This window comes from Carlito syrichta, unplaced genomic scaffold (assembly GCF_000164805.1).
Source record: "Carlito syrichta isolate Samal-C Ts95f unplaced genomic scaffold, Tarsius_syrichta-2.0.1 Scaffold307178, whole genome shotgun sequence".
Classification (NCBI taxonomy): domain Eukaryota; kingdom Metazoa; phylum Chordata; class Mammalia; order Primates; family Tarsiidae; genus Carlito; species Carlito syrichta.
Genome location: NW_007251274.1, coordinates 20,925 through 34,771, shown reverse-complemented (window position 1 = coordinate 34,771; position 13,847 = coordinate 20,925). Strand labels below are relative to the sequence as shown.

The following is a 13,847-nucleotide window of genomic DNA, read 5'->3' as shown; positions in this document are numbered from 1 at the left end:
AGGAGCTGGAACCACAGGCATGCACCACCATGCCCGGCTAATTTTTTGTCTTATTGTAGAGATGAGGTCTCGTCAAGTTGCCTAGGTTGGTCTCAAACCCATGGGCTCAAGCAATCCTCTTACCTCGGCCCCCCAAAGTGCTGGGAGTATAGGTGTGAGCCACCGCACTTGGCCCAGGAATGTGTTTTATTGTATTGACCCGTCCATTCTCCCCCACCCCATACATACCGCCAGGCCAGCCCACCCCACTCTAGGGACTGCCCTTCCCAGAACCCTCCCCAGAGCTGCCATTGGGGGCTGCTAGACGATCCGCTCCCTCCCCACACACCAGTTGTTTGACATAGCAACGAGGGAGAGACAGCAGGACAGTGATGCCCAGACTGTATTTGTCCCAGATATAAATTACTGTTACATTCAGGTAGCGATAAATTATACATGGGGGATCAGTGTGCAGGGACAGACCCCATCTGGGCAGACAGACCCATGTAGGTACAGGAAGACAAGTCACCTAACAATTTAGACAGCTACAGATCAGAGACGATGCTGAGGATGCAGAGCAGAAGTGGACAACATTGAGAACTCGTTCTGGAGACCATGAACAACATAAACACAAGGCACGTGCACACTGGAGGTCACTATGGCCATTACAATGCATTTGTCTGTGCAGTTTTGGCAGAAGCAGGGGGAGGTGTCTTAATGGCACCAAAGCCCCCTGGGAGGCTGCAGACCAGCTGGGCCACACACTTGGGGCCAAACCAGAGCTACTTCCAAGGTTGAGGCCAAACCGGGAAAAGCCCTGCCCAGAGCAAGAAGGCTGGGCCAGCCACACCCATGAGGACTCAGGAGCCTCTGGGCTGCAGGACCATTTCATTGGGTCAGGAGACTTCCCACCCTGGTGGCTCCATTTTTGGTCACACTCCTCCTGAGGTCTGCATCCATGCACATGTGGAAACAGCACAGCTTCATGTCCCTCCTGGGTGGTCACCCCACGTGTGGCCCAGCTGGCAGTACAACATGGGGGTACAGGGGCTGTGGGAGGGGGTCTCCATGCACTGATGTGGAGGACCAAGCAGACACTGGGGACACACTGTTGGCAAATGGCATGTAAAGTGCTGACGTGGAATCAGGATTAAAGCTGGCTCCCCCCACATGCGTCAGGAGTTATTTACACATCCAGGTGTGGCATCTTGGCATTTCTGGTGCTCGATGCCTCACCCCAAGGACGAAAGGTGGGACACAGGGTCTGGCCCACACTCCAAACGCTCCCAGCCTCAAGAGTCATGGAGATTCCCCTCCCCCCTTCCAGGAAAGGGTGCCCAGGCCCAGCAGGCACTGCCTGCCCTGCAGCTGACTTGAGGCCCCAACTGCTACCTGTAGTGACAAGGTCAGAAAGCAAGGTGAGGCACCATCCCCAAAAAAGACAAGTCACCCCACACTTTGCCCACCCAAGGAGGGGAAGTGAGTGGGAAAAACTAGCAGCATCCCATCTGCTGGGCCAGAGACACACCAGAGCCCCTCGGAGCCACTGCTTGGAAGGACCATCAGGGGATGGCCCAAGGGGCACAAAACAAGGTCAGATCCACCCGGACAGGCTACAGCCAGTGTGGCCCAGCTCGGGGGTTGAGGGGCACAGAGCCAGGGGATCCCCTCCAGGAGGGGGCTGGGTCCCACCTCCCCTTCTGAAGCATCTTGTGATGGACACACCAGATATGGGGCTGGCCAGCCAGAGCCTGAGCACACCCACCCAGGTAGTGGGACACAGCTGCCACTCACCCACCTGCCCAGCCATGCCCATGTGATGCCAAATGGGAATGAGGGTAAGAAATGTCCTGGTCCCCAGGAGGACACTGTAGGCAGCACTGTTATGAAGTCTGTCCACAGAGCCAGCCTCCGTGAGGACTCAGGACAGAGCTGCACCTGGACTAGCCCAGGACTGACTGCCGGGAGTGCAGACCGTCCATATCCCTCAGCCACCACTACTTGGGGTCACCCTCAGGGGCAGGTGCGGCATCCACCCGGGCATCCCTGCTGGTCACGGCCTTCCTGGGCTTCTGCTTGGCCTTCCTCAGCATGTGGACCTGTCCGGAGGTTGGCAGGTCAGGCCAAGGGGACACGGCAGCGGGGGCAGGTGACAGACAGTGCACCACCAACCCCCATCCCAGAACCCAGGCGGCTGAGGCTATATCTGTCCAGCTAACAGAAGGGGAAGGGCCTGACTGGCGGGCCATTGCACCCCTGCAACCTGACTGCCAGGCACCGCCCTCAGCCCATATCCTCCTGAGGCCCAAAGACTGCACCAAAAGACGGGGAGCCTCTCAAGGGCCTGACCTGGAGTTGGGAGGACCCCCTGGCCATACCCCTCACTCGGGCTTCCCAATATACCTTAGGGCCAGCAGCTGAGATGATCATGTGCCCGGGGGCCTGGACCCAGGGCTCCCCATCCACCTGTACCGGGGTGGCCTTGAGGAGCGTGACGCGGAAGTAGGAGCCCTGGGCGATACGGATCCCAGAGCGCAGCCCACCCTGGACCTGGCCCTGCGGTGAGGAGAGCTGGGCTCAGCGGGGCCCACGGGCAGAGGTGCCACCCTGCCCGCCCGGCCACTCTCTCACCATGTGCACGACACCTGTCACGCCCACCACCTCCAGCAGCCCGTCGTCCATGCGTGGCTTCTCAAACCTTGCGTCGCTGTCGGAGCCCCACAGGTCGGCCCCCGAGCCCCAGCTGCGCCAGGTGGGGGGACACGGGTGTGGGCACAGGCTCATCGGGCTCGGCCCCACCTCGGGCTAGAGGCCACCAAGCCCCACCCCACCCCACCTGGGAATGTTGATGAAGATGAGGCCCTCCAGGCTGGGCAGCTCCACCTCCCGCTGCTCCACCTGCAGCCGGATCTCCCTGTGCAGGCTGCGGGCCTGGCTGATCTTCTGCAGCCCCACACGCACGTACACACCCTTGTTGTGGAACCTGCACGAGGGGGCGTGGCCATCACCGAGGCGGCCCCTGCCACCCATAACCGCCTGGACTTGGCCCACTCCTCCAGTACCTGCTTGTGAATTTGCCAGGCTCCTCCTCCCGTGCCTGGTGGAAGTCCAGGCTCAGCTCCGCATCAATGCCGATGCCACAGTAGTTGCTCATCTGCACGATCTGGGGACGTGTGGATCTCCCAGGACCCAGAGCCCTCCCAGGTGCTCCTGAGCCCCTCCCAGGCAGCCCCAGCCTCCCTGCCTCCTGCCCCATTTCTCGACTCTGGCCTGCCTGCGCTGCTTCCTTGGGGGCGGCCGCTCAAAGACCCCACACCCCAGGGAAGTGGGTGCACCGTGAGTGCCAGCAGGGCTGGAGCCAGCCCAGACACGATCCCCAGTGAGTCACCGCCCTGTGCCTCCTCGGCTACCTCCTTTGCACAGAGGATGGTGCCAGCACCAACCAGAGTGTGGCTGGGAGGAAACTGGCTCATGAGGCAGGGGCCTGACACGTGCCACCCCCACCCCTCCCTGGTACCTTGGGGGGCTCTGCATCAGCCTCGCTGTTCTCAGTACTGCCAGCCTCAGCATCCAGCAGGATGGTCCAGCGGTCCATGAGCACTGCATCTGCCTCATCCACAGACACCAGCACCGAGAGGGGGTCCTCGCCACTGTAGCCCGCCCCCCAGCGGAGGACACGGCCAAGGTCATTCCCTAGGATGCAAGTGAGAGCAACTCTTCACACCCATCCAACGTGAGTGGGTACATAGACCCCCACCATGGGAACCCACCCCCCCACACAGACAGGAATACCCCTACCACAAACAAAGGCAACCGCGCCAAGGGACAGGGGCATCCTCACCATGGACAAGGATGCCACCTCAGGCCTCGAGTGAAACTTGGGGCAGGAAGTATCCCTGGGGCCCCGTCCTCCTGCTCCCTGGCTGACTTACCTGTGCCCAGGGGCAGGATGGCCACAGAAGGTTCCTGGCAGGCCAGACGGTGCCGCGTCTCCTCCAGGGCCCCGAGCACCCAGCCCACGGTGCCGTCCCCACCGCACACCAGTACCCGGAAGCAGGGCACCTGGGAGAACAGGTGGAACCTAGCAGTGGGAGACAGGAAGTGTCCCGCCACCAGCCACCATGCAGAGCACAGGGCATCGGAGCAGACTACAGGATGCCCAGGCCTCCCAGGGCCGAACTCGCCTCAGCCCACCCCGCCCCTCCTTTGAAAATGCTCGATGCAGCTACATGGAGGTCACGACGAGGACTCCTGTGGAACTCCCATGGGCCCAACGGTGGTGCAGGGAGTCCCCCCCCATGGCCTGTGCAGCTGCCCCAAGCCCCCAGGCCCCCTGCCCAGGCTGCTGCAGTGCAGGGCAGCAGGCAACAGCTCACCCGGGAAGAGGTCCCCCGTGGGTCAGCTCAAAGACCTGGTGGGGGTTCAGCAACTTCCGGAAGCTGCAGAGCAGGTCTCGGCCCTTGAGGCCCCCACTCTTGGGGTTCACAAACACAAGGAGGGGGCGGCTATCCAGGGGCAGCTTCCAGTGCTGAGAGGTGGGGGGCCAGGTTAGGGTGAGGACCAAGGTTGGGCATTCCCCAACAGGCCTCTGACTCTGAGCCCGCCCAGACTGAGGCCTGCCCCCCAGGAAGGCACGGCCATGCCCTTCGCCTTACCCAGGGGCTGCAGGGTCATCCCTGCCTTACTGCCAGCCCATGGGGAGCACCAAGGACAGCTGACTGGTGCTCCAGCACAAAGGCCATGACCCTACCCGCCAAGCCAGGTGTGGACAGACCACACCCATGACCCACTCAGTCCCCAGGCCCACGCTGGCCACCCAGTGGGACCTCACCTGGATCGCCAGCCAACAGGACCCAGGCCTGCCACGCAGGAGCCCTAGGGCATACCTTTGGAGGACAGTGGCTCTCAGGCCCCTGCCTGCCAAGAAGCTGTGGGACAAGCAGGGTGGCCACAGCTCCCCTCGGCTACAGGACAGCACCAATCCCCCACACATAAGCCCAGGAAACTGCCCAGGAATCTAGACAGAGCGGGCTGGGCAGGGGTCCCTATGACAGAGAGCAGGGCCCCTACAGTGGGGTGGGATCAGGAGACAGGCCAGGTGCAGACATGGGGTGGGCGGCAGCACACAGGCTGGCCAAGGCTCAGGGCAAGGACACACTCGGGGTGCGTGACCTGCTTGGCAGGCAGAGTCACCCATAGTCACCACTTACCCACTCACCCCAGGGCAGGCAGCTGACAGAAGAAAGAAAGCGCACGTCGGCCCCATGCCAGCTCTGCCCACGGAGCGAGTGGGGCCAGGGCCGACAGGCTGTCCTGACTAAGGCAGGGCCAAGTGGGGAGGAGACGGAGAGACCCACAGGCATTGCCTACCCCAGCCACAGGCCGCCAGACTCACCCTGTTCTAATTCTACTTTGCCTGGACTGGGGTCAGGGGTCAAAGGCTGGGATTCAGGGGCAGAGCAGCCATGGACACCTGAGGGTGGGGATCTCACAGAACTTTTTGGAGGCCAGAAAGGCTGATGACCGAAGAGGCTGCTGTGAAAGCCAGGGCGAGGTCCCAAGCTCTGGCCCCTCGAGCAGCCCTGACCCACCGAGCCCTGGGCTGTGACCCCTCACCCTCCATGCTGCTGGGTGTCCCCTCTTCGGGGAATTGCCAGGTCTCAAGGGTGAGGCTGGAAGTCAGGGCGCTCCACCCACTGCTGGGGGACAGCTCCAGGCGGGAGCTGGGGTCTCAAGGCCTCCCGGCAGGAAAGTAAGACCAGCGCTGTGCCTGAGGGCCAGGGGTGGCCACTGACACTTAGTCACAGTGCCCCTGGTGGGGCAGCCGCGGCAGGAGCCATGTGTCCTGTGAGGTCGGGACCTGCATCCTACACCCCTCCCGCTAATGAAGACCTTGGATCCAGGCGGATGGCCGTCCCAGCCTCATGGTGCCCCATGGAGCAGGTCTCACCTGCTCGACAGTCTCGGACGAGCGCTGCCCTCTGACCTTGGGCTCCATGGAGCCAGAGGGGCAACGACGTCTTTCCCAACTCCCATGAAGCAGGAACAAGGCAACACTCACTGGCCCCAGTGAACATAGGGAAGAGACACTAGACGAAGAGTGTGCCCCACCATGGGGACCGCACAACTGCAGACCTGGACCCCTGACCACCCCCCAGGGTTTGAAAAACCAGCCTTGGCTGCCCACTTACCAGCAGGTCCGGAAGCACCAGAGCGGTGAGTGGCCGGCCCTGCACCGCTGTGTCCCTGGCCAGCATGTACAACCTCTCAGCCTCCGCGAAGCAGGTGATGTCCAACACCACTGCGCCTGTGGCAGGGGCCGGACTAAGGGGAGCCTGTCCCATTCCCCCACAAGCCAGGGCAGGAACAAAACCAGGGCATTTCCCCAGCCCACACCTCCCCAGGAAAGACCAGGTGCTGGGCGAGGGTCAGGCTCTCCCATGAGGTCTAGGACACCCATGGGCCCGCATGACCACGTCTGCCAGGCAGCTCACCTTGGGAGGAATAGACGTGACTCACGGACACCACGGCAGCTGCAAAGGCAGACTCCAGTCAGGGTGGCAGGTGACAAAGGATACACGGCCCAAGGCCTGGGCCTGACCCCCACCCCTGGGGCTGACTTCACACCCCCAAGGGCAGCTCCCGCAGGAAATGTTCCCCCCCGGAGCAGGACCCCAGAGGGGGAGGCAGTGGCCAGGCGCCATGGGGAATGGCCAAGGCAAGTGGGAGGCTCAAAGCTCCTTGGGGGAGGTGACACGGGCTGGAGTCAGGGATCAAACGTCAAGGTTCAGGGGCAGAGCAGCCACGGACACCTGGGGAATCTCATGGCCTGGGTCTGCAGCGAGAACAGAGTTCCTTTGGGTGCAAAGGAGAACGGGCCTGCATAGAGCACGGGAGGCAGGAGCAGTCTCCAGGCCCCACAGTCCCCACCCTGTTGGGACCCCACTCCCAGCTAGCGGCCCTGGGCCAGCCACAGCCATCACACCTTTGGTGGCCATGGCCTCATGTAGCAGGATGTCGTACTCCTGGGAGGACAGGCCAGGAGGAAGGCCACCAACGAACAGGGAGACGTGGGGGGCCACAGCCCTGCTCTCCACCACGTAGAACCGCATCTGGCTCACCTGTCGCACAGACGTCTGCGGGGAGTGGGACAGAATGGGGAATTAGGACATTCTCTGGGGTCCAGCTGAGGGAGGATGACCAAAAAGAGGAAAGAAGACCACAGCGGCTTTCTCCCTTGAGATCAGCCCTATCCTCCCTCCTCAGAGAACTGAGGTGACGTGTTACAGACGGCACTGCTGGCAGGACACTCAGCTGCCTGGCTGGGAAGGATGCCCCTCTGCGGGTTGGAGGTGAGACTGAGGGCTGGAGGCTCCTGGGGGCTGGCAGCCACATGCACTGACCTGCCGCATGTTCTGAAGCCGGCCAAGCAAGGGCTCTTCGTCCACCAGCACCATCCGCTGGACTGCAGGGAAAGGGGAATATCAGGGGGAGGGCACCGCCGTCAGTACCAGGCTCTGTACCCACCTTGGAAGCAGCTGCCCTGAGACCCCAGGGAACGTGGGAACACGGGGTGGGGCTGGTCGGAAGGACAGGGCCTGGATGTGACAAGCAGAAGGGCATTGACTGCAGGCCACCCACTCACCCTGCCTGCTGCCCATGAACACCTCAATCAGCTGGAAGCTCTCGGGACCCTCGGCCTGTGGGGCAAAGGGGACATCAGGCCCAGGCAGGTCCCCACCCCTCCAGGACACCCACAAGGGCAGCCCCACCGGGGCTGAGCCTGTAACCTGGGTCCCTGGGGACAATGACCCGAGACTGGCGAGATGGGGTGGCCCAGGGCACACACCTGGCGTCCAAACAGCGGCAGAACCTCCAGCATCACTGAGCGAGCTGTGCTCTCTAGGGTCACACACACCGACACATAGGCCACGCCTACCCTGTGGGGACAGCGGGGCTCAGGCCAGAGACCCCCCCTACTCCTGCCTGCAGACCCCGCACCTTGTCCCATCTTACTTGAGCCAGCCAGGGTAGATCCTCAGGACCTCCTGGGCATGCGGCAGCGCCCGGATGACCCAGGCCTCTGGTGTGACCTCGCAGGCCCCCAGGCCCCTGCTCTCCTCCGGGACACTGGCACTCCCAGCCTTGCCCCCAGCCTGGGGGTCGCCAGCCTGCGAGGGCAGGGGTAGCTGCTGCAGCTCCAGGTCTCGGGGGTCCTCGCTGATGTAGTAGGCCCGTAGTGCTGCCTCCTGCAGAGGGTGGCAGGTATGGGGCACGGGCCACTGGACACCAACCCCCGTGCACACCGCTCCCAGGGCTCTTCCTACCAGCACCTCCTCGCTCCTGGCCAGGCGAGGGACAGTGACAAGACGGAACTGGTTTCTCCTCACAGCATCGTCTCCATCAAAGACCTTCAGGGTCTGCTTGCCTGGGGGGGGGAGAGCTGTGACTGGAATGGGGCAGCAGTGGGACGGCAGCTTTGGGGGAAGCAGGTTAAGGGAGAGGCTGTGACTCGGGTTAGGGTGGGGTGCACCGATGGGGCGGAGGGCTGCACCCCACATACTCACTGGACTCTGGAGACAGTGGCATCTCTCGGCCTGGGCCTGGGGCGACGCCCCCATCCCCGCCGTGGTCTCCCTCGCCTGCAGGACGGGCACAGGGACCCTCACTCAGCTCCAACCCTGCTCCCCACCCCCCAGGACACCCTGCCACCGGCGCCTCACAGTTCCTCACCCAGTTCTGAGGCCTCGGCAATGCGAAAGCAGTGCCTCTGGCTGAAGTTGTGAGGCAGCAGACACAGGCACGCTGGGGGCAGCAGCAGGGAGCGTAGACGCCCAAAGGAGCACTCGGGGGGCAGCGCTGCGGAGCAGACGGAGTGCGCCTATGGGACAGGGATGCGGGCATGAGCCGGGCCAGGGCCGCCACCACCCTCGGCCTGAGTGCACAGAGACCCCGCCCGGAAAACAGATGGTTCAGGGGAAGAAAGAACTCACCCCCCGGGTGGGCGTAACCCGGGGCCCTCCCAGCCGCTGGGGGTGTGCCTCCCCTGCCCCGCCCCTCCACCCTCGCCCTGCCTCCTGCCGGTGCGTCTCTTGCCCGGCCTCCTCTGGCCTCCATCCCTTGGCCAGCGCCCACCTGGGTGCCACACCACTCGCAGCGAACGCCAGCCAGCACGTCAGAGGAACCGCACGTCTTCCTGCAGACCTCGCAGCGCGCTCCGGAGGGGAGGTTCCCCTCCCGCCAGTGGTGGTGCTGTGTGTCCTGGGGAGGGGGGTGGTCAGCAGCAGCCCAGCCCACCCCCCTCCCGCCCTGCACCTGTGCACTCACATGGTCCTGGTGGTCATCCCGGTGGCACTGGCGGCAGTCGCTGCAGGCGAAGGGCACACAGTCGGGGTGAAGGTGCAGCTCACACACTGGGGGGCGGGCAGGGTTAGGGGCCTCGGGCGCAGCCCCCTATGTCCCCCGCCTCTCTGCTGGGTCTGGGTCTGGCCCCATCTCCGCCAGCCCACACCCACTTTCCTTAACGGTCCTGTATCCTGCGGGGCACCCCCTGGCTGGCCTTCGAAGCCTCCCCCATCACCCCAATCATCTGCGCGTGGGGGGCGGGCCGGGGCAGCAGAGTCAGGACCGGGAGTCGAGGCCGCAGGCTTGGCTACCTTGACAGCGTAGCGCAGGCGCCTCCAGGGGCTTGCGGCAGACCCCACAGAACTTGCGCTTGTAGAGGCCACGGGGGCCGAAGCAGTGTGCCACGGGGACCTGGCGGGACAGGGGCAGCCTCACTGTCACACTCCTCCCTCTCTTCCTCCATGGCTCTGCAGCTCAGGCCCCACTGGGGACTGCCTGCCTGACCTGGGTCTGGAGGCAGCCAGGCCAACGGAAAGCAGGAGAAGGCTCTGCGACCTCCCTGACAGCCCTGCCTCCCCCTAGCCTGGTGAGTTGTGCCAGCTGCCAGGCCTCCCCTCCTTCATCATCCAAGGACCCCCAGCCACCCTTTGGGAGGGGACCAGGCCTTGAGTACAAACAAGTGTCTTTGTGTCGGGGTGGCGCTCTTCCATGAGAAGGGACAGAAGAGAAGTCAAGTCTTCACTCTCGACTCTTGTCCTTATCCCAAAACTTAAGTTAAAACGCACACAATAAAAGCAGAAAGATCATATACCAGAACAGTAACTGCCAGCAGGATGGGCAATTTGTATTTTCTTTGTTAAATTTTCTTTGTTAAAGAAAATTTGTATTTTCTTTGTTAAATATCCTCTACATTTTTCATCATACATATATTTGAAATATATACTTGTATTTTTTTAATTTAGTAAAGTATAAAATAAAACATTAAAATAAACTTTACTTTTTTTTTAAAGAGTTTTAGAGAGAGGATCTTGCTTTGTCATCCAGGCTAGAGTGCAGTGGTGCACTCACCCATAGTTCACTGCAGCCTCAATCTCCTGGGTTTAAGTTATCCTCCTGCCTCAGCCTCCCAAGTAGCTAGGACTACAGGTTCGTGCCACTGCACCTGACCCCTAAAATCAGCTTTAGAAAGTTGGAGCCTCAGGATGTCAACGTGAGGAGGGACCACCCAGGCTGATGTGGCATCCCTAGAGTGCTGACACCACCAGAAGTCAGTGTCCTCCCGTCCTCCTGTTCTCAGTCCAGTAACTGAGATATTCCAAACACAGCATCAGACATTAGAAGGAACAGCACAGCCAGAAACCCAATCAGCAGCAGGTCAGTCTGCTGGCCTGGCTTCCCCTAGGCTGCTTGCACAGACCACCACATAGGCTGCGGCACCCACAGCCTGAAAGCATCACAGAATGAGGGTGGGGTGCGCCACTCTGCAGAGGACACAGCTGCCGGTTGAGGGAGGAATGAGCACAGAACAGCCCTCCCTAAACATCACTACTGTCACCAGAGAAGGGGAGTCCCCTGTACCCTGCAGGGACCTGGGCCGTCCCTTCCCTGTCCTACCTGGAGCCCTGCAGAGGAAGGCTGGGGGCCAAGACCTCCCTAGCTCCAAGGCTTCCTGCCTTCAGTTTTTACTTAAACTTCTTTGAAATACCTGAAGGCTCACGGGCAATTGTGAGAAGTGATAGAGACCCTTGGAGCCCTCTGTCCCACTTCCCCTAATGGTGGTGACATCTCGCAAAACTAGTCACATCACAGCCGGGATGCTGACACTGAGGCAGTTCAGATGCAAACCAGCCAACCCCATCAGGACCCTCCACCCTGCCATAGTCACACCAACTTCCTTAAGTCCTGGAAGCCTCTCCTCTGTGCTCCCTCTAGTGTCATCATCTCTAGAATGTTCTGTGGACAGGCTCACACAGGATGTGACCTTTGGGATTGGCTCTTCTCAGCACAGTTCCCTGTGGGCCCACCCGGGATGCTTAGTGCCTGAGGCTCCTTCCTTTGAATCCTGTGCAGTGGCTGACCTTTGCTTTTCAATCACAGGAGTAACTGGAGTCTGATGTTGGAAGGACAGCCGGGTCCCAGCACCCGACCCCACAAGAGCCGACCTGTGCCCCACCTCCAATAGGGGTGGCAGCTCACCCTGCACTCACCCGGACCAGGCTGGGCGCAACACGTGTGCACGGGGTCCTCACATGCTTCAGGCACTTCTCGTGGGACATGAAGTTACAGACTGTGGGAACGAGAGCCACATGAGGTGGCCTGTCCCTGATGGCATGACCCACCCAGGAAGGAGGCAGCCAGGCCCCACATACCCGCCCTCCCCAGTAGGCAGCACCACAGGCACTGTGGTCTCGCATCCCCACGCCTCCTCCTTTCTGCAGCTGGGCTTCACCCAAGACAGTCCTGGGGCTCACAGCCTTCCTGGTGGACAGGGACTTCTTGAGCTGCAGCACCTCCATACATCCTCCTGGTCAGCCTGGCCAGGGGCACCCTTCCCTCACTCCCCCAAGCTGCATGTACTCCTAACTGCCCTGCCATGTGCAGTGCACTGGGTGCTGGGGAGGGCCTGAGAGCAGCAGGTGGCGTGCCTCAGCCTCAAACAAAGGCTCAATAGTGACACACACGGGAGGGTGGCGAGGCCACAAGAAAAAGTGCAGGCCGGGACAGGAGTGAGGGAAGGGGGGACTGGGCCCCATGGAATAGTAGGGGCTAGGAGTGGGCAGGGATGGAGGAACACTCCTACCAAGACAGCCTGGCAGAAGTCTGTGCCCATGAGCCTCAGGGCAGCTTTCCCAGAAGGCCGTGCTGGTATTGCCACACGGTGCCCCTACCTGCTGCAGCCCCAGACACCCCAGTCCCAAGAAGAGGATGGGTAGAAGTTCCTCATGGGCTGCTTAAGAGAAAACTTAGAAGGAGGATGGGGTCTGGTGATAGAACTGGGGGGACGAGGAAGGGCAACCTGGAGCTCTGCGTGGAAGGCAGCAGCTGCCGGCAGGTGCCCAACTCCCAGCTCCCTCCTTGGCCGAGAGACAGACCTGCTCACCCCACCCTGGGACTCCCTGACGGGAGGCGGTTCTTCTTTCCACATCCCTGCCAGACCCTCTGTTAGCTGAAATCCCAGCCCCTTTTCCATGGGTGCTGCCTGGGAGGGACCCTGCACTGTCCCCCAAACACCATGCCAGCCCCTTTCAACAAGAGCTTTGCCCCAGGACTATGTGGAGGGTTCCTGAGCTCCCTCAACCTGGAGCCCCACCTGCAGGTGGACGTACCTGTGACCGGGACCCAGAGTCTAGCCTCAGACTCAGAGTTCTGCCTTCTATATTTTTCACCTCCACAGGAGGTCCCCAGGGGTCTTGCCTCAGACCCAGAGTTCTGCCTTCTATACCTTGCACCCGTGTGTGGAATCCAAGGGTCTAGCCTCAGACCTGGAGCTGACTCAGCTTGCACACACACATCCTCTTAGTGGAACACCCTGGCGTTTCTGGGGAGCAGGCAGGACAGTGCAGTGTTTCTGATCTGACGGAGAAGCCAGGGTGCCCCCCCACCCACGCTGGCTGGTCAGGCAACTTCGTGCAGCCCTGGAGTCAGAACAACCATGCCATTTCCACCGCTGAGGGCAGGCCTCCTTCACAGGTCCTGGCCTGAGGCGTCCCTCCGCCCCAGAGCCCCTCCCACCACCACAACCTTGGCCAGGACACAGTAGGTGTCCAGCGTCCGAGCGCCCCACACTAACACTCTCTTCCCCACAGAGGCTGGCTGTGGTCCCCAGGGCCCACCTGCCTGTAGGAGAGAGAAGGATGAGGATCAACTCTGGACACACTGGGGCCAGGAGAGGGAGGGCCGTGGTGCCCCAGCCCGATGGCTTGGCAGCAGGGTGGAGCCGCGTTGGGGCACAAGGCACTGGGACAGCAGGGCCCAACCTGAGCAATGGATGAGAGCGACCAGGACAAGCACAGGAGCTCAGGATAGCAGCCTCGCTCGGCCATAACTGCTGCTCCAGCCGCTGGGAGAGGACGCCGGCCATGGGGACCCTGCTGGCCTCAGGGGCCCCGGCTTCACCCCAGTCACCGCAACTGCTCACCACGCCACGCGGCTCCCCACGGCCCCGGATCCCAACCTCAGTCATGCACCATGGCCACACGGCCCCGCATGCCGGCAAGGAAGCCTTGAGACCCCACAGCCCGCAGAGGCAGGTCCCGGTTCACACACAGGCCCGACCACACCGGCAGGGCAGGTCCGAGGGCAGGGCCGGGACACCCTCCTGGTGTCACCTGCACGGGGCTCTGGGCTCTGCAGGCTCTGCCCGGGAATGGGGACCGCGTGCCGGGCGAGGAAGCACCGGGTGGGGGTCGGGCGCTCACCGTCGCACAGGAAGCCGGCCAGCCCCCAGATGAAGTCGGAGCAGAGGTGGCAGAAGCTGGGCTTGGTGAGCGTCACCCTCCGGAAGCCGTGGCCCGCTGCGGCGG

The 13,847-nt window shown here is 62.1% G+C and overlaps 1 protein-coding gene across 1 annotated transcript; it reads right to left on the bottom strand.

Annotated features, from left to right (window-relative positions):
- Positions 1–1,967: 1,967 nt before the first annotated feature.
- Positions 1,968–13,845, bottom strand: DGKQ (diacylglycerol kinase theta; the record flags this gene model as incomplete). Its single annotated transcript, XM_008063998.2, has 23 exons — positions 1,968–2,078; positions 2,383–2,535; positions 2,611–2,722; positions 2,816–2,962; positions 3,042–3,142; positions 3,497–3,672; positions 3,912–4,060; positions 4,356–4,507; positions 6,171–6,286; positions 6,474–6,512; positions 6,965–7,115; positions 7,383–7,444; positions 7,625–7,679; positions 7,829–7,919; positions 7,996–8,228; positions 8,307–8,407; positions 8,547–8,621; positions 8,713–8,860; positions 9,115–9,240; positions 9,307–9,392; positions 9,636–9,735; positions 11,532–11,611; positions 13,743–13,845. Coding segments are annotated over 23 exons (2,658 nt in total), but the record flags the coding sequence as incomplete, so codon positions are not given.
- Positions 13,846–13,847: the final 2 nt, after the last annotated feature.